We start from the raw sequence: 17,721 nt of genomic DNA, 5'->3' as shown, positions 1-17,721 counted from the left end.
AGATGTCTGCATGCAGAGCCTTAATTTGGTGAATTCTCTCTCTCTCTGTCAGGTGGGGATGGTGTCGGCCTTGCCACATCTGGTGATGACCATCATTGTGCCCATCGGGGGACAGCTGGCCGACTACCTTAGAACACGCAACATCATGACCACCACCAACGTCAGGAAGCTCATGAACTGTGGAGGTGAGAGGCCACTCCACAGTGAACTTTCCCCTATATAGACACAGATCTGAGGTCAGTTTTGCATTTCCCTCACTAATGGTTCAAGTTAAGATTGGGGGAGGGGAAGTTGATCCTAGATCTGTACTTAAGGGAAACTTAGATTTGAAAACAAACCCATTTGAGAGGTGTTAGCTGGTGTTAGCTGAGCAGGGGGAGGGAGAGACTGAGTCAGAGAGGGGTGGGTCGTGTTGCAGGATAACTTTTATGCAATACACTTCATTTCAAACTTGTAGGGTAATTTCAGATTCAACCTTTCAAAAACTGTCCATGAATTCTAATCCACATAATAATTCACATTTCCTGTTGCTGCTGGATTAGTTTCATGATGTAGCAAACTGGCTCAAATGAAGATCCTGTAGTTATAAGGGAGGAGAGAGAGACAGAGACGGAGACAGAGACAGAGACAGAGACAGAGACAGAGACAGAGACAGAGACAGAGACAGAGACAGAGACAGAGAGAGAGACAGAGACAGAGACAGAGACAGAGACAGAGACAGAGACAGAGACAGAGACAGAGACAGAGACAGAGAGAGAGACAGAGACAGAGACAGAGACAGAGACAGAGACAGAGACAGAGACAGAGAGGGACAGAGACAGACACAGAGAGAGGGACAGAGACAGAGACAGAGACAGAGACAGAGACAGAGACAGAGAGAGGGACAGAGAGAGGGACAGAGACAGAGACAGAGAGAAGAGACAGAGACAGAGAGAGGGACAGAGACAGAGACAGAGACAGAGACAGAGACAGAGACAGAGACAGAGACAGAGACAGAGAGAGGGACAGAGACAGAGACAGAGACAGAGACAGAGACAGAGACAGAGACAGAGACAGAGACAGAGAAGGGACAGAGACAGATACAGAGACAGAGACAGAGACAGAGACAGAGACAGAGACAGAGACAGAGAGCTGGACAGAGACAGAGACAGAGACAGAGACAGAGACAGAGACAGAGAGAGGGACAGAGACAGAGACAGAGACAGAGACAGAGACAGAGACAGAGACAGAGACAGAGACAGAGAGAGGGACAGAGACAGAGACAGAGACAGAGACAGAGACAGAGACAGAGACAGAGAGAGAGACAGAGACAGAGACAGAGACAGAGACAGAGACAGAGACAGAGACAGAGAGAGGGACAGAGACAGAGACAGAGACAGAGACAGAGACAGAGACAGAGACAGAGACAGAGACAGAGACAGAGACAGAGAGAGGGACAGAGACAGAGACAGAGAAGAGACAGAGACAGAGACAGAGAGAGGGACAGAGACAGAGACAGAGACAGAGACAGAGACAGAGACAGAGACAGACAGAGACAGAGACAGAGACAGTTCATGATTGAGACAAACAGAGACAGAGACAGAAGAGGGACAGAGACAGAGACAGAGACAGAGACAGAGAGAGACAGAGACAGAGACAGAGACAGAGACAGAGAGAGGGACAGAGACAGAGACAGAGACAGAGACAGAGACAGAGACAGAGACAGAGACAGAGACAGAGACAGAGACAGAGAGAGAGACAGAGACAGAGACAGAGAGGGGATGAGAGACAGAGACAGACAGAGACAGAGACAGAGACAGAGACAGAGACAGAGACAGAGACAGAGACAGAGACAGAGACAGAGACAGAGACAGAGACAGAGACAGAGACAGAGACAGAGACAGAGACAGGGACAGAGACAGAGACAGAGACAGGGACAGAGACAGAGACAGAGACAGAGACAGAGACAGAGACAGGGACAGAGACAGAGACAGAGACAGAGACAGAGACAGAGACAGAGACAGAGACAGAGGACAGAGACAGAGACAGAGGACAGAGACAGAGACAGAGACAGAGACAGAGAGAGGGACAGAGACAGAAAAGAGAAGGGACAGAGACAGAGACAGAGACAGAGACAGAGACAGAGACAGATACAGAGACAGAGAGAGGGACAGAGACAGAGACAGAGACAGAGACAGAGACAGAGACAGAGACAGAGACAGAGACAGAGAGAGGGACAGAGACAGAGACAGAGACAGAGACAGAGACAGAGACAGAGACAGAGACAGAGACAGAACAGAGACAGAGACAGAGACAGAGACAGAGACAGAGACAGAGACAGAGACAGAGACAGAGAGAGGGACAGAGACAGAGACAGAGAGAGGGACAGAGACAGAGACAGAGACAGAGACAGAGACAGAGACAGAGACAGAGACAGATAGAGGGACAGAGACAGAGACAGAGACAGAGACAGAGACAGAGACAGAGACAGAAGTTATATAGAACAGAGAGGAGACAGAGACAGAGACAGAGACAGAGACAGAGACAGAGACAGAGAGAGGGACAGAACAGAGACAGAGACAGAGAGAGGGACAGAGACAGAGACAGAGACAGAGAAGGACAGAGACAGATAATTGTTATATAAGAACAGAGACAGAGACAGAGACAGAGACAGAGACAGAGACAGAGACAGAGAAAACAGAAGGAATGAGACAGAGACAGAGACAGAGAGAGGGACAGAGACAGAGACAGAGACATGACAGAGACAGAGACAGAGACAGAGACGAGACAGAGACAGAGACAGAGATATAAAACAGAGAGGACAGAGACAGAGACAGAGACTAGACAGAGACAGAGAAGAACAGAGAGAATGACAGAGACAGAGACAGAGACTAGAATTGACAGAGAAGAGACAGAGACAGGACAGAGAAGAGACAGAGACAGAGACAGAGACAGAGAGGACAGAGACAGAGACAGAGACAGAGACATAATTGAGACAGAAAACAGAAGGAATGACAGAGACAGTTCAGAGACAGAGACAGAGAAGAGACAGAAGGAAGGCAAACAGCTGATGACTAAGATTTGTGAGTGTAAAACAAAGTGAACTGTGGCGGAAGCTTGTTCATGAGGGCATCATGTGTGTAAAAGCAGTAAAAGTGGCTGAGAGAGCACTGTGTATGACGGTGGCAGACACAGACATGTTCTGCTGCTGTGAGCTAGTGAGTGGTGCCGGGATCAAACTGATGATCCTACAGCTGGGACTGCGCTAACACAAGCATGCTGTGTAACATCACTGGCCCCTCTGCTATAAGCAGTCTCACAGAAAGAGCAGAGAGGAATCTCAGTGCCAGAACTACATTAGCTCAACGTTCCAACACAACCTATTTGTGTCAGAGAGGAGAAGAACAAAACCATCGAACCAATAAAAAGGAATGCAGAACATTCTATAATTGTTATATAAAACAGAAGGAATGCAGAACGTTCTATAATTGTTATATAAAACAGAAGGAATGCAGAACGTTCTATAATTGTTATATAAAACAGAAGGAATGCAGAACGTTCTATAATTGTTATATAAAACAGAAGGAATGCAGAACGTTCTATAATTGTTATATAAAACAGAAGGAATGCAGAACGTTCTATAATTGTTATATAAAACAGAAGGAATGCAGAACGTTCTATAATTGTTATATAAAACAGAAGGAATGCAGAATGTTCTATAATTGTTATATAAAACAGAAGGAATGCAGAATGTTCTATAATTGTTATATAAAACAGAAGGAATGCAGAATGTTCTATAATTGTTATATAAAACAGAAGGAATGCAGAATGTTCTATAATTGTTATATAAAACAGAAGGAATGCAGAACGTTCTATAATTGTTATATAAAACAGAAGGAATGCAGAATGTTCTATAATTGTTATATAAAACAGAAGGAATGCAGAATGTTCTATAATTGTTATATAAAACAGAAGGAATGCAGAATGTTCTATAATTGTTATATAAAACAGAAGGAATGCAGAACGTTCTATAATTGTTATATAAAACAGAAGGAATGCAGAATGTTCTATAATTGTTATATAAAACAGAAGGAATGCAGAACGTTCTATAATTGTTATATAAAACAGAAGGAATGCAGAACGTTCTATAATTGTTATATAAAACAGAAGGAATGCAGAATGTTCTATAATTGTTATATAAAACAGAAGGAATGCAGAATGTTCTATAATTGTTATATAAAACAGAAGGAATGCAGAATGTTCTATAATTGTTATATAAAACAGAAGGAATGCAGAATGTTCTATAATTGTTATATAAAACAGAAGGAATGCAGAACGTTCTATAATTGTTATATAAAACAGAAGGAATGCAGAATGTTCTATAATTGTTATATAAAACAGAAGGAATGCAGAACGTTCTATAATTGTTATATAAAACAGAAGGAATGCCTTTACAGCTCAGTGAGGGCAAACATTATAGTATCTGTATATACACGATTCCTGTGGGAATTGAACCCATGACCTTGGCATTGCTAGCGCTCTGCTTTCACCAATTGAGCCACACAGGATCATCATCATCACCACGTCACTGGCACAGGGCATGGGCATGACAGAAGGGGCAAATTAAAATTATCCACTCAACAAACACGACTAGGACAAGACATTAATGATAAAGTTGCAATATGTACATTTTTGGTCGAAAAATTCTAAAAGTTATCCCAACTCTCTAAATATATGTCTCTGCCCACAACCTATGTTTGTCACAGAGTGCAAAACTAAATGGCGATCAACACCCCCACCCAACCCTAATACCATTAGAGTCAAAGGGTCCTTTCCATATTGTGATCTTTCGTGTTTGTTGTTAGTGGTGGTTTTAGTGTGTTTAGTTGTGGTTCCTGTTTTGTCACCAGGGTTTGGAATGGAGGCCACATTCTTGCTGGTGGTGGGATACTCTCACACCAAGGTCATGGCCATCTCCTTTTTAGTCATCGCTGTGGGCTTCAGCGGATTTGCCATCTCAGGTAAGGATGTGAAAGATTTTCTCTCCCACAAACAAACAGACTTTAGGACTGTCACTACATCTCTACAGAGCTGTGAGAAACCATATTTAAATTCATATTCAGTTGTTGTGTGATGAGCGTTCTGGCACAAAAAAAAGGTGGCCGTGTATCAACCCAATCGGGTGCTCCACGTTGGTGGTGGCTGAGGTGAGTTTCCTCCTTACTGTGTAAAACGCTTTGAGGACCTCAGTTGGTAGAAAAACACTATATAAATCCAACCCATGAATTATTAATGATCTATTTGTTTTGAACTGTCAAGGATGTTCTGTTGATGACGTATGTCTGTGGCTATTTAACATCTATCCAGGCGTTGTGAGATCGTGTGTCTGAAGTGTAGTCAGCCTGGAACGTGTCCACTGTCTGTGCATGAGCATTGGTACAATCCTCAGTGATGAATGCTTTGTGATGTCATCTCCCGCCTCTGACTCTGTAATCTGATTTGTCAATTCACTTTGGAGAAAGACAACAACCAATCAGTTAGAGTATTCTTCAGTCAACTTGTAGGTCTGAGAGACGATGCTCAGTTGCACCACTCGCTGGATAAATGGAAGTGAAATGTCCCACTCGTAATTCAATACAGGTACCAAACTGTCAGTTAGGTTTACTGAGTAACAACAGTCAGGAAGACAATACCAAACTGTCAGTTAGGTTTACTGAGTAACAGCAGTCAGGAAGATAATACCAAACTGTCAGTTAGGTTTACTGAGTAACAGCAGTCAGGAAGATGATACCAAACTGTCAGTTAGGTTTACTGAGTAACAACAGTCAGGAAGACAATACCAAACTGTCTGTTAGGTTTACTGAGTAACAACAGTCAGGAAGATAATACCAAACTGTCAGTTAGGTTTACTGAGTAACAACAGTCAGGAAGATAATACCAAACTGTCAGTTAGGTTTACTGAGTAACAACAGTCAGGAAGATAATACCAAACTGTCAGTTAGGTTTACTGAGTAACAACAGTCAGGAAGATAATACCAAACTGTCAGTTAGGTTTACTGAGTAACAACAGTCAGGAAGATAATACCAAACTGTCAGTTAGGTTTACAGGAAGATAATACCAAACTGTCAGTTAGGTTTACTGAGTAACAACAGTCAGGAAGATAATACCAAACTGTCAGTTAGGTTTACTGAGTAACAACAGTCAGGAAGATAATACCAAACTGTCAGTTAGGTTTACTGAGTAACAACAGTCAGGAAGATAATACCAAACTGTCAGTTAGGTTTACTGAGTAACAACAGTCAGGAAGATAATACCAAACTGTCAGTTAGGTTTACTGAGTAACAACAGTCAGGAAGATAATACCAAGCTATCAGTTAGGTTTACTGAGTAACAACAGTCAGGAAGATAATACCAAACTGTCAGTTAGGTTTAATACTGTTAGTAACAACAGTCAGGAAGATAATACCAAACTGTCAGTTAGGTTTACTGAGTAACAACAGTCAGGAAGATAATACCAAACTGTCAGTTAGGTTTACTGAGTAACAACAGTCAGGAAGATAATACCAAACTGTCAGTTAGGTTTACTGAGTAACAACAGTCAGGAAGATAATACCAAACTGTCAGTTAGGTTTACTGAGTAACAACAGTCAGGAAGATAATACCAAACTGTCAGTTAGGTTTACTGAGTAACAACAGTCAGGAAGATAATACCAAACTGTCAGTTAGGTTTACTGAGTAACAACAGTCAGGAAGATAATACCAAACTGTCAGTTAGGTTTACTGAGTAACAACAGTCAGGAAGATAATACCAAACTGTCAGTTAGGTTTACTGAGTAACAACAGTCAGGAAGATAATACCAAACTGTCAGTTAGGTTTACTGAGTAACAACAGTCAGGAAGATAATACCAAACTGTCAGTTAGGTTTACTGAGTAACAACAGTCAGGAAGATAATACCAAACTGTCAGTTAGGTTTACTGAGTAACATACAGTCAGGAAGATAATACCAAACTGTCAGTTAGGTTTACTGAGTAACAACAGTCAGGAAGATAATACCAAACTGTCAGTTAGGTTTACTGAGTAACAACAGTCAGGAAGATAATACCAAACTGTCAGTTAGGTTTACTGAGTAACAACAGTCAGGAAGATAATACCAAACTGTCAGTTAGGTTTACTGAGTAACAACAGTCAGGAAGATAATACCAAACTGTCAGTTAGGTTTACTGAGTAACAACAGTCAGGAAGATAATACCAAACTGTCAGTTAGGTTTACTGAGTAACAACAGTCAGGAAGATAATACCAAACTGTCAGTTAGGTTTACTGAGTAACAACAGTCAGGAAGATAATACCAAACTGTCAGTTAGGTTTATAATACTGTTAGGTTTAACAACAGTCAGGAAGATAATACCAAACTGTCAGTTAGGTTTACTGAGTAACAACAGTCAGGAAGATAATACCAAACTGTCAGTTAGGTTTACTGAGTAACAACAGTCAGGAAGATAATACCAAACTGTCAGTTAGGTTTACTGAGTAACAACAGTCAGGAAGATAATACCAAACTGTCAGTTAGGTTTACTGAGTAACAACAGTCAGGAAGATAATACCAAACTGTCAGTTAGGTTTACTGAGTAACAACAGTCAGGAAGATAATACCAAACTGTCAGTTAGGTTTACTGAGTAACAACAGTCAGGAAGATAATACCAAACTGTCAGTTAGGTTTACTGAGTAACAACAGTCAGGAAGATAATACCAAACTGTCAGTTAGGTTTACTGAGTAACAACAGTCAGGAACAACAGTCAAAGATAATACCAAACTGTCAGTTAGGTTTACTGAACAACAGTCAGGAAGATAATACCAAACTGTCAGTTAGGTTTACTGAGTAACAACAGTCAGGAAGATAATACCAAACTGTCAGTTAGGTTTACTGAGTAACAACAGTCAGGAAGATAATACCAAACTGTCAGTTAGGTTTACTGAGTAACAACAGTCAGGAAGATAATACCAAACTGTCAGTTAGGTTTACTGAGTAACAACAGTCAGGAAGATAATACCAAACTGTCAGTTAGGTTTACTGAGTAACAACAGTCAGGAAGATAATACCAAACTGTCAGTTAGGTTTACTGACTGAAGTAACAAACAGTCAGGAAGATAATACCAAACTGTCAGTTAGGTTTACTGAGTAACAACAGTCAGGAAGATAATACCAAACTGTCAGTTAGGTTTACTGAGTAACAACAGTCAGGAAGATAATACCAAACTGTCAGTTAGGTTTACTGAGTAACAACAGTCAGGAAGATAATACCAAACTGTCAGTTAGGTTTACTGAGTAACAACAGTCAGGAAGATAATACCAAACTGTCAGTTAGGTTTACTGAGTAACAACAGTCAGGAAGATAATACCAAACTGTCAGTTAGGTTTACTGAGTAACAACAGTCAGGAAGATAATACCAAACTGTCAGTTAGGTTTAGGTTTACTGAGTTAACAACAGTCAGGAAGATAATACCAAACTGTCAGTTAGGTTTACTGAGTAACAACAGTCAGGAAGATAATACCAAACTGTCAGTTAGGTTTACTGAGTAACAACAGTCAGGAAGATAATACCAAACTGTCAGTTAGGTTTACTGAGTAACAACAGTCAGGAAGATAAACTGTCACTGAGTAACAAACAGGTAATACAGTTAGTTAGGTTTACTGAGTAACAACAGTCAGGAAGATAATACCAAACTGTCAGTTAGGTTTACTGAGTAACAACAGTCAGGAAGATAATACCAAACTGTCAGTTAGGTTTACTGAGTAACAACAGTCAGGAAGATAATACCAAACTGTCAGTTAGGTTTACTGAGTAACAACAGTCAGGAAGATAATACCAAACTGTCAGTTAGGTTTACTGAGTAACAACAGTCAGGAAGATAATACCAAACTGTCAAGGTTTACTGAGTCAGTTAATACCAAACTGGTTTTTACTGAGTAACAACAGTCAGGAAGATAATACCAAACTGTCAGTTAGGTTTACTGAGTAACAACAGTCAGGAAGATAATACCAAACTGTCAGTTAGGTTTACTGAGTAACAACAGTCAGGAAGATAATACCAAACTGTCAGTCAGTTAGGTTTACTGAGTAACAACAGTCAGGAAGATAATACCAAACTGTCAGTTAGGTTTACTGAGTAACAACAGTCAGGAAGATAATACCAAACTGAGTTAGGTTTACTGAGTAACAAAGTCAGGAAGAAGATAATCAGTTAGGTTTACTGAGTAACAACAGTCAGGAAGATAATACCAAACTGTCAGTTAGGTTTACTGAGTAACAACAGTCAGGAAGATAATACCAAACTGTCAGTTAGGTTTAGTGAGTAACAACAGTCAGGAAGATGAGTAACAACAGTCAGGAAGATAATACCAAACTGTCAGTTAGGTTTACTGAGTAACAACAGTCAGGAAGATAATACCAAACTGTCAGTTAGGTTTACTGAGTAACAACAGTCAGGAAGATAATACCAAACTGTCAGTTAGGTTTACTGAAGATAATACCAAACTGTCAGTTAGGTTTACTGAGTAACAACAGTCAGGAAGATAATACCAAACTGTCAGTTAGGTTTACTGAGTAACAACAGTCAGGAAGATAATACCAAACTGTCAGTTAGGTTTACTGAGTAACAACAGTCAGGAAGATAATACCAAACTGTCAAGGTTTACTGAGTAACAACAGTCAGGAAGATAATACCAAACTGTCAGTTAGGTTTACTGAGTAACAACAGTCAGGAAGATAATACCAAACTGTCAGTTAGGTTTACTGAGTAACAACAGTCAGGAAGATAATACCAAACTGTCAGTTAGGTTTACTGAGTAACAACAGTCAGGAAGATAATACCAAACTGTCAGTTAGGTTTACTGAGTAACAACAGTCAGGAAGATAATACCAAACTGTCAGTTAGGTTTACTGAGTAACAACAGTCAGGAAGATAATACCAAACTGTCAGTTAGGTTTACTGAGTAACAACAGTCAGGAAGATAATACCAAACTGTCAGTTAGGTAATACTGAAACTGTCAAACTGTCAGTAGGTTTACTGAGTAACAACAGTCAGGAAGATAATACCAAACTGTCAGTTAGGTTTACTGAGTAACAACAGTCAGGAAGATAATACCAAACTGTCAGTTAGGTTTACTGAGTAACAACAGTCAGGAAGATAATACCAAACTGTCAGTTAGGTTTACTGAGTAACAACAGTCAGTAATTGTCAGTTAGGTTTACTGACCAAACTGAGTAACAACAGTCAGGAAGATAATACCAAACTGTCAGTTAGGTTTACTGAGTAACAACAGTCAGGAAGATAATACCAAACTGTCAGTTAGGTTTACTGAGTAACAACAGTCAGGAAGATAATACCAAACTGTCAGTTAGGTTTACTGAGTAACAACAGTCAGGAAGATAATACCAAACTGTCAGTTAGGTTTACTGAGTAACAACAGTCAGGAAGATAATACCAAACTGTCAGTTAGGTTTACTGAGTAACAACAGTCAGGAAGATAATACCAAACTGTCAGTTAGGTTTACTGAGTAACAACAGTCAGGAAGATAATACCAAACTGTCAGTTAGGTTTACTGAGTAACAACAGTCAGGAAGATAATACCAAACTGTCAGTTAGGTTTACTGAGTAACAACAGTCAGGAAGATAATACCAAACTGTCAGTTAGGTTTACTGAGGTTTACAACAGTCAGGAAGATAATACCAAACTGTCAGTTAGGTTTACTGAGTAACAACAGTCAGGAAGATAATACCAAACTGTCAGTTAGGTTTACTGAGTAACAACAGTCAGGAAGATAATACCAAACTGTCAGTTAGGTTTACTGAGTAACAACAGTCAGGAAGATAATACCAAACTGTCAGTTAGGTTTACTGAGTAACAACAGTCAGGAAGATAATACCAAACTGTCAGTTAGGTTTACTGAGTAACAACAGTCAGGAAGATAATACCAAACTGTCAGTTAGGTTTACTGAGTAACAACAGTCAGGAAGATAATACCAAACTGTCAGTTAGGTTTACTGAGTAACAACAGTCAGGAAGATAATACCAAACTGTCAGTTAGGTTTACTGAGTAACAACAGTCAGGAAGATAATACCAAACTGTCAGTTAGGTTTACTGAGTAACAACAGTCAGGAAGATAATACCAAACTGTCAGTTAGGTTTACTGAGTAACAACAGTCAGGAAGATAATACCAAACTGTCAGTTAGGTTTACTGAGTAACAACAGTCAGGAAGATAATACCAAACTGTCAGTTAGGTTTACTGAGTAACAACAGTCAGGAAGATAATACCAAACTGTCAGTTAGGTTTACTGAGTAACAACAGTCAGGAAGATAATACCAAACTGTCAGTTAGGTTTACTGAGTAACAACAGTCAGGAAGATAATACCAAACTGTCAGTTAGGTTTACTGAGTAACAACAGTCAGGAAGATAATACCAAACTGTCAGTTAGGTTTACTGAGTAACAACAGTCAGGAGATAATACCAAACTGTCAGTTAGGTTTACTGAGTAACAACAGTCAGGAAGATAATACCAAACTGTCAGTTAGGTTTACTGAGTAACAACAGTCAGGAAGATAATACCAAACTGTCAGTTAGGTTTACTGAGTAACAACAGTCAGGAAGATAATACCAAACTGTCAGTTAGGTTTACTGAGTAACAACAGTCAGGAAGATAATACCAAACTGTCAGTTAGGTTTACTGAGTAACAACAGTCAGGAAGATAATACCAAACTGTCAGTTAGGTTTACTGAGTAACAACAGTCAGGAAGATAATACCAAACTGTCAGTTAGGTTTACTGAGTAACAACAGTCAGGAAGATAATACCAAACTGTCAGTTAGGTTTACTGAGTAACAACAGTCAGGAAGATAATACCAAACTGTCAGTTAGGTTTACTGAGTAACAACAGTCAGGAAGATAATACCAAACTGTCAGTTAGGTTTACTGAGTAACAACAGTCAGGAAGATAATACCAAACTGTCAGTTAGGTTTACTGAGTAACAACAGTCAGGAAGATAATACCAAACTGTCAGTTAGGTTTACTGAGTAACAACAGTCAGGAAGATAATACCAAACTGTCAGTTAGGTTTACTGAGTAACAACAGTCAGGAAGATAATACCAAACTGTCAGTTAGGTTTACTGAGTAACAACAGTCAGGAAGATAATACCAAACTGTCAGTTAGGTTTACTGAGTAACAACAGTCAGGAAGATAATACCAAACCTAAGGACTGTTCTTTCCTTTTCAGACATTGAAAGTGATTTTTGTTGAAATGTTCATGCTATGGGAAAAAATGGGCCATATAATCAGATTCTTATGAGGTTTTTAGTCTTATTTTAGGGTTAAGATAATGTTGTGGTTAGGGTTAGGATAAGGTTGTGGTTATGGTAATGTTGTGGTTAGGGTTAAGATAAGGTTGTGGTTATGGTAAGGTTGTGGTTAGGGTTAAGATAAGGTTGTGGTTATGGTAATGTTGTGGTTAGGGTTAAGATAAGGTTGTGGTTATGATAATGTTGTGGTTAGGGTTAAGATAAGGTTGTGGTTATGATAATGTTGTGGTTAGGGTTAAGATAAGGTTGTGGTTAGGGTTAAGATAAGGTTGTGGTTATGATAATGTTGTGGTTAGGGTTAAGATAAGGTTGTGGTTATGGTAATGTTGTGGTTAGGGTTAAGATAAGGTTGTGGTTAGGGTTAAGATAAGGTTGTGGTTATGATAATGTTGTGGTTAGGGTTAAGATAAAGTTGTGGTTATGGTAATGTTGTGGTTAGGGTTAAGATAAGGTTGTGGTTATGGTAATGTTGTGGTTAGGGTTAGGATAATGTTGTGGTTAGGGTTAAGATAAGGTTGTGGTTATGATAATGTTGTGGTTAGGGTTAAGATAAGGTTGTGGTTATGGTAATGTTGTGGTTAGGGTTAAGATAAGGTTGTGGTTATGATAATGTTGTGGTTAGGGTTAAGATAAGGTTGTGGTTATGATAATGTTGTGGTTAGGGTTAAGATAAGGTTGTGGTTATGGTAATGTTGTGGTTAGGGTTAAGATAAGGTTGTGGTTAGGGTTAAGATAAGGTTGTGGTTATGATAATGTTGTGGTTAGGGTTAAGATAAAGTTGTGGTTATGGTAATGTTGTGGTTAGGGTTAAGATAAGGTTGTGGTTATGGTAATGTTGTGGTTAGGGTTAGGATAATGTTGTGGTTAGGGTTAAGATAAGGTTGTGGTTATGATAATGTTGTGGTTAGGGTTAAGATAAGGTTGTGGTTATGGTAATGTTGTGGTTAGGGTTAAGATAAGGTTGTGGTTATGGTAATGTTGTGGTTAGGGTTAAGATAAGGTTGTGGTTATGGTAATGTTGTGGTTAGGGTTAAGATAAGGTTGTGGTTATGGTAATGTTGTGGTTAGGGTTAAGATAAGGTTGTGGTTATGATAATGTTGTGGTTAGGGTTATGATAATGTTGTGGTTATGATAATGTTGCGGTTAGGATAATGCTGTGGTTAGGGTTAAGATAAGGTTGTGGTTATGATAATGGTGTGGTTAGGGTTAGGATAATGTTGTGGTTAGGGTTAAGATAAGGTTGTGGTTATGATAATGTTGTGGTTAGGGTTAAGATAAGGTTGTGGTTATGGTAATGTTGTGGTTAGGGTTAAGATAAGGTTGTGGTTATGATAATGTTGTGGTTAGGGTTAAGATAAGGTTGTGGTTATGATAATGTTGTGGTTAGGGTTAAGATAAGGTTGTGGTTATGGTTAAGATAAGGTTGTGGTTATGGTAATGTTGTAGTTAGGGTTAAGATAAGGTTGTGTTTATGGTTAAGATAAGGTTGTGGTTATGGTAATGTTGTGGTTAGGGTTAAGATAATGCTGTGGTAATGGTTAATATAAGGTTATGGTTATGGTAATGTTGTGGTTACGGTTAAGGTAAGGTTGTGGTTATGGTTATGGTAATGTTGTGGTTAGGGTTGGGATAAGGTTGTGTTTAGGGTTGGGATAAGGTTGTGGTTAGGGTTAGGATAAGTTTGTGGTTAAGGTAATGTTGTGATTAAGGTAATGTTGTAGTTAGGGTTTGGGTAAGGTTTTGGTTAGATTCGATTAGGCAGCCTACTGGTGATAAGGAAAGCCTCATACTTCAGTTGTTTGTAGCATGGTCAGATGGTGAGTCTCTCCAGACAGACTGCTACATAGCGGGAGATTTGGTTCCGGGTTCCAAACCAAAATATTTCTCTGCATTTCTCCTGACCCCCCATCCCTCCCTCTCTCTTCAGGTTTCAACGTGAATCACTTGGATATTGCCCCCCGCTATGCCAGCATTTTGATGGGCATTTCCAACGGAGTGGGCACCTTGTCGGGAATGGTGTGCCCTCTTATAGTGGGCGCCATGACCAAACACAAGGTACCAAGACACACAGAGCTCTGTTCAATCAAACTGGCATTACATTTAACCAGTTAGTTACATGGAGAGGAATTACCAAGACACACAGAGCTCTGTTCAATCAAACTGGCATTACATTTAACCAGTTACATGGAGGGGAATTACCAAGACACACAGAGCTCTGTTCAATCAAACTGGCATTACATTTAACCAGTTACATGTAGGAGCAGTTTCCCAGACACAGATTAAGCCTAGTCCTGGACTAACATGTAGGCAGGTCCCAGATCTGTCTGTGCTTTACCTACTTCATTGTCATTGTCAAGACAATTCCATGAGTTGTCGGCAAGACAGCAGAAAAAGACTGAAATGAGCTTTCAATGGACATGATTTAGTGAGAATGGTTTTTACTCCAGGACAAGGCATTAGGTCTAATCATAAACTGCTTGTAAACTATTCAACTGTCCAGAATTTGTCAACATGATGGTTCTAACATGTTTATATTTCCATAATTCCCGATCTTAAAAGCTCTTCTCTCTCTCTCTCAGTCGCGTGAAGATTGGCAGGGTGTCTTCCTCATCGCTTCAGTTGTTCACTATGGTGGAGTGATTTTCTATGGTATGTGTTTATGTGTTGGTTCCTGTGTGAAGCTCCAGTCAGTCCTTCAATGAACCTATAGTTCAGGGAGTCTTTGTGAATTGTATGCAAATGGTTCATTTCATCAACAAATCACGTGTGAGGGGTTTCTAAATCACATGACTCCTATGTGAATCGCAAATAAATGATGTGTAAAATACTGGGAATCCAGTGGCAACTTAGCGTGAACCACAAATGAAACGACTGTGGCTCATGTAAATCACCAATATACGAATGAATGCAACTTGAGTTCTGCCGAAATCGCATTTGAATCCAAGATGAATGACTGATGTAAATCCTTCACCAAATCAATCATGTGTGAAACCCTAAAGGAAATTCAGACTGAATTCAATTAAAAATCATGTTTGAAACCAATTGCGTGAATTCAATCACAATTGAGAATGTGATTACTCATTTGAATTCACTTTGCCACATAAAGTATTAATCACATCGTAGCAAAAGGTTTTGCTAAGCTTTCTAATTGGACAAGCTCAGTTAGTCCCTTTCTGTTTCCATCAGTTTTCTTCTAATTGGTGTCTTATGAATAGACCGAGGTGTGAATCTAATGTGACCCAAACCTGATTCTGAATGATCCTCCTGGCTCTTTCCCAGGAATCTTTGCGTCAGGGGAAAAGCAGCCGTGGGCGGACCAGGAGGACACCAGCGATGAGAAGTGTGGCATCATCGACGAGGACGAACTGGCCAATGAGACGGAAGAGATGTACCGCACTGGCGGAGGGGGGCAGTACGGAGCCATGAGCCAGCCAACAGCGGGCCCCAACGGAGGAGGGGGTGCTGGAGGGGGGGCAGGATGGGTCCAGGACTGGGAGAAGACGGAGGAATATGTTCAACCTCCGGGATACAACCAGTAACTCTACGGAGGGAGAGAGAGAGGGAGCTCACATAATGCCCTATTCAGACTTGAGATAAGTTGACTAAACATGGACCTTAGTCTAAAAAGGCTGACTTAAGTCCATGTTAAGTATACTGTACCTTTCTCAAGTCTGAAGAGAGGGGGGATAGGGAAGAGAGGGGGGATAGGGAAGAGAGGGGAGATAGGGAAGAGAGGGGGGATAGGGAAGAGAGGGGGATAGGGAAGAGAGGGGGGATAGGGAAGAGAGGGGGGATAGGGAAGAGAGGGGGGAGATAGGGAAGAGAGGGGGGATAGGGAAGAGAGGGGGATAGGGAAGATAGGGAAGGGGAGAGGGAAGAGGGGGGATAGGGAAGGGAAGAGGGGGATAGGGAAGGGGGATAGGGAAGGGGGGATAGGGAAGAGAGAGAGAGGTGAAATAAGAAAGGGCAGATGTTTGGGCAAATGACATGTAGTGAGGGAAGATAGAAGTGGGGAGATAGGGAAATTGGGGAGATAGGTGTGTTTTTGTATATACGTAGGGAAGAGGGGAGATTTACACAGATGTTTGGGACATTAGTAGGAATAAATTGTGTTAAGTGTGTGTTTTTGTATATGTGTGTACACATGTGTGTGTGTGTGTGTGTGTGTGTGTGTGTGTGTGTGTGTGTGTGTGTGTGTGTGTGTGTGTGTGTGTGTGTGTGTGTGTGTGTGTGTGTGTGTGTGTGTGTGTGTGTGTGTGTGTGTGCGTGTGTGCGTGTGCGTGCGTGCGTGCTGCGTGCGTGCATGAACATTTTGCCTGTTGAACCTGAAACTCTTATTGGGTCACTGTTGCTCACTCATCAGTTGAGTTTAATTTACATGTAATTTACTTTCAAACAAATAATTCTCCATGAGCTGTCTGTCGGTTTTGTGAGTGTCTCTGGAAATTAAAAAATGTAAGTGTCTCATTTTTGAAAAGCTTGTTGTTTATAAGCATGGGTGGTATGGATGACTGCGACTCAGCCCAATGCTTATTTTCAGTTGCTACTGACCTATGTTGCACACAGCAGTCCAATGTTTTGAGTATCGGCAAAGTGGGCATTATATCCATGAGAAAGGGCCATGAGTTACTCCACTGAATCCTGTCAAGGACCAGTTAAATGGTGCTCCAGAATTCTGTCATTATTGTCATATTACCCTCTCAGTATTTTAGGCATTTTGCCAAAATCACTGAATGCACTTATATGTAGAAGTCAATATTTACTGTATGTAGGCTACTGTTCCTTTCTATATACGTTTCTATGTATTAGACAGTACTCTCCCGAAGTGTGTGTGTGTGTGTGTGTGTGTGTGTGTGTGTGTGTGTGTGTGTGTGTGTGTGTGTGTGTGTGTGTGTGTGTGTGTGTGTGTGTGTGTGTGTGTGTGTGTGTGTGTGTGTGTGTGTGTGTGTGTGTGTGTGGATGTGTTTAACTATACTAACTAGTAAACAAACAAAAATTTGACCAACTGGGGACATTTTGTTGATCCCCATAATTATCAAATGCTGTTTCTAGGGGGTTTAGGGGTAAGGTTAGAGTTAGAGTTTGTGTTAGGGTTAAACTTAGGGTTAGGGTTAAGGTTTGGGAAAATAGGATTTTGAATGGGACTGAACTCTATGTCCTCACAAGGATAGCTGCGCAAGTGTGTGTGTATGTGTGTGTGCGTGTGTGTGTGTGTGTGTGTGTGTGTGTGTGTGTCTGTGTGTGTCTGTCTGTGTGTGTGTGTGTGTGTGTGTGTGTGTGTGTGTGTGTGTGTGTGTGTGTGTGTGTGTGTGTGTGTGTGTGTGTGTGTGTGTGTGTGTGTGCGTGCGTGCGTGCGTGCGTGCGTGCGTGCGT

General features: G+C 40.5%; 1 protein-coding gene and 1 long non-coding RNA gene across 4 annotated transcripts in view; both read left to right on the top strand.

Annotated features, from left to right (window-relative positions):
- The window catches only part of LOC118380186 (vesicular glutamate transporter 1-like), a 69,285-nt gene extending 53,251 nt beyond the window's left edge, over positions 1 to 16,034 (top strand). The window contains exons 9-13 of the mRNA XM_052519657.1: positions 53 to 185; positions 4,890 to 5,000; positions 14,276 to 14,403; positions 14,928 to 14,997; positions 15,628 to 16,034. Of these exons, the coding sequence (XP_052375617.1) occupies positions 53 to 185; positions 4,890 to 5,000; positions 14,276 to 14,403; positions 14,928 to 14,997; positions 15,628 to 15,887 (702 nt within the window). The 3' untranslated portion in view covers positions 15,888 to 16,034. The remainder of the gene's footprint in view (positions 1 to 52; positions 186 to 4,889; positions 5,001 to 14,275; positions 14,404 to 14,927; positions 14,998 to 15,627) is intronic.
- Positions 12,555 to 13,949, top strand: LOC127930178 (uncharacterized). Of its 3 annotated transcripts, none has more exons than XR_008137121.1 (3): positions 12,555 to 12,592; positions 12,942 to 13,061; positions 13,708 to 13,949. It is a non-coding gene; the product is annotated as an uncharacterized LOC127930178 (long non-coding RNA). The 3 variants fall into 3 exon arrangements; XR_008137120.1 differs by lacking the exon at positions 12,555 to 12,592 and adding an exon at positions 12,618 to 12,655; XR_008137119.1 differs by lacking the exon at positions 12,555 to 12,592 and adding an exon at positions 12,864 to 12,901.
- Positions 16,035 to 17,721: the final 1,687 nt, after the last annotated feature.

This window comes from Oncorhynchus keta, chromosome 5 (assembly GCF_023373465.1).
Source record: "Oncorhynchus keta strain PuntledgeMale-10-30-2019 chromosome 5, Oket_V2, whole genome shotgun sequence".
Lineage (NCBI taxonomy): Eukaryota > Metazoa > Chordata > Actinopteri > Salmoniformes > Salmonidae > Oncorhynchus > Oncorhynchus keta.
Note: the sequence above shows the minus strand (reverse complement) of the source record. Positions and strands in the feature narration are given on the sequence as shown.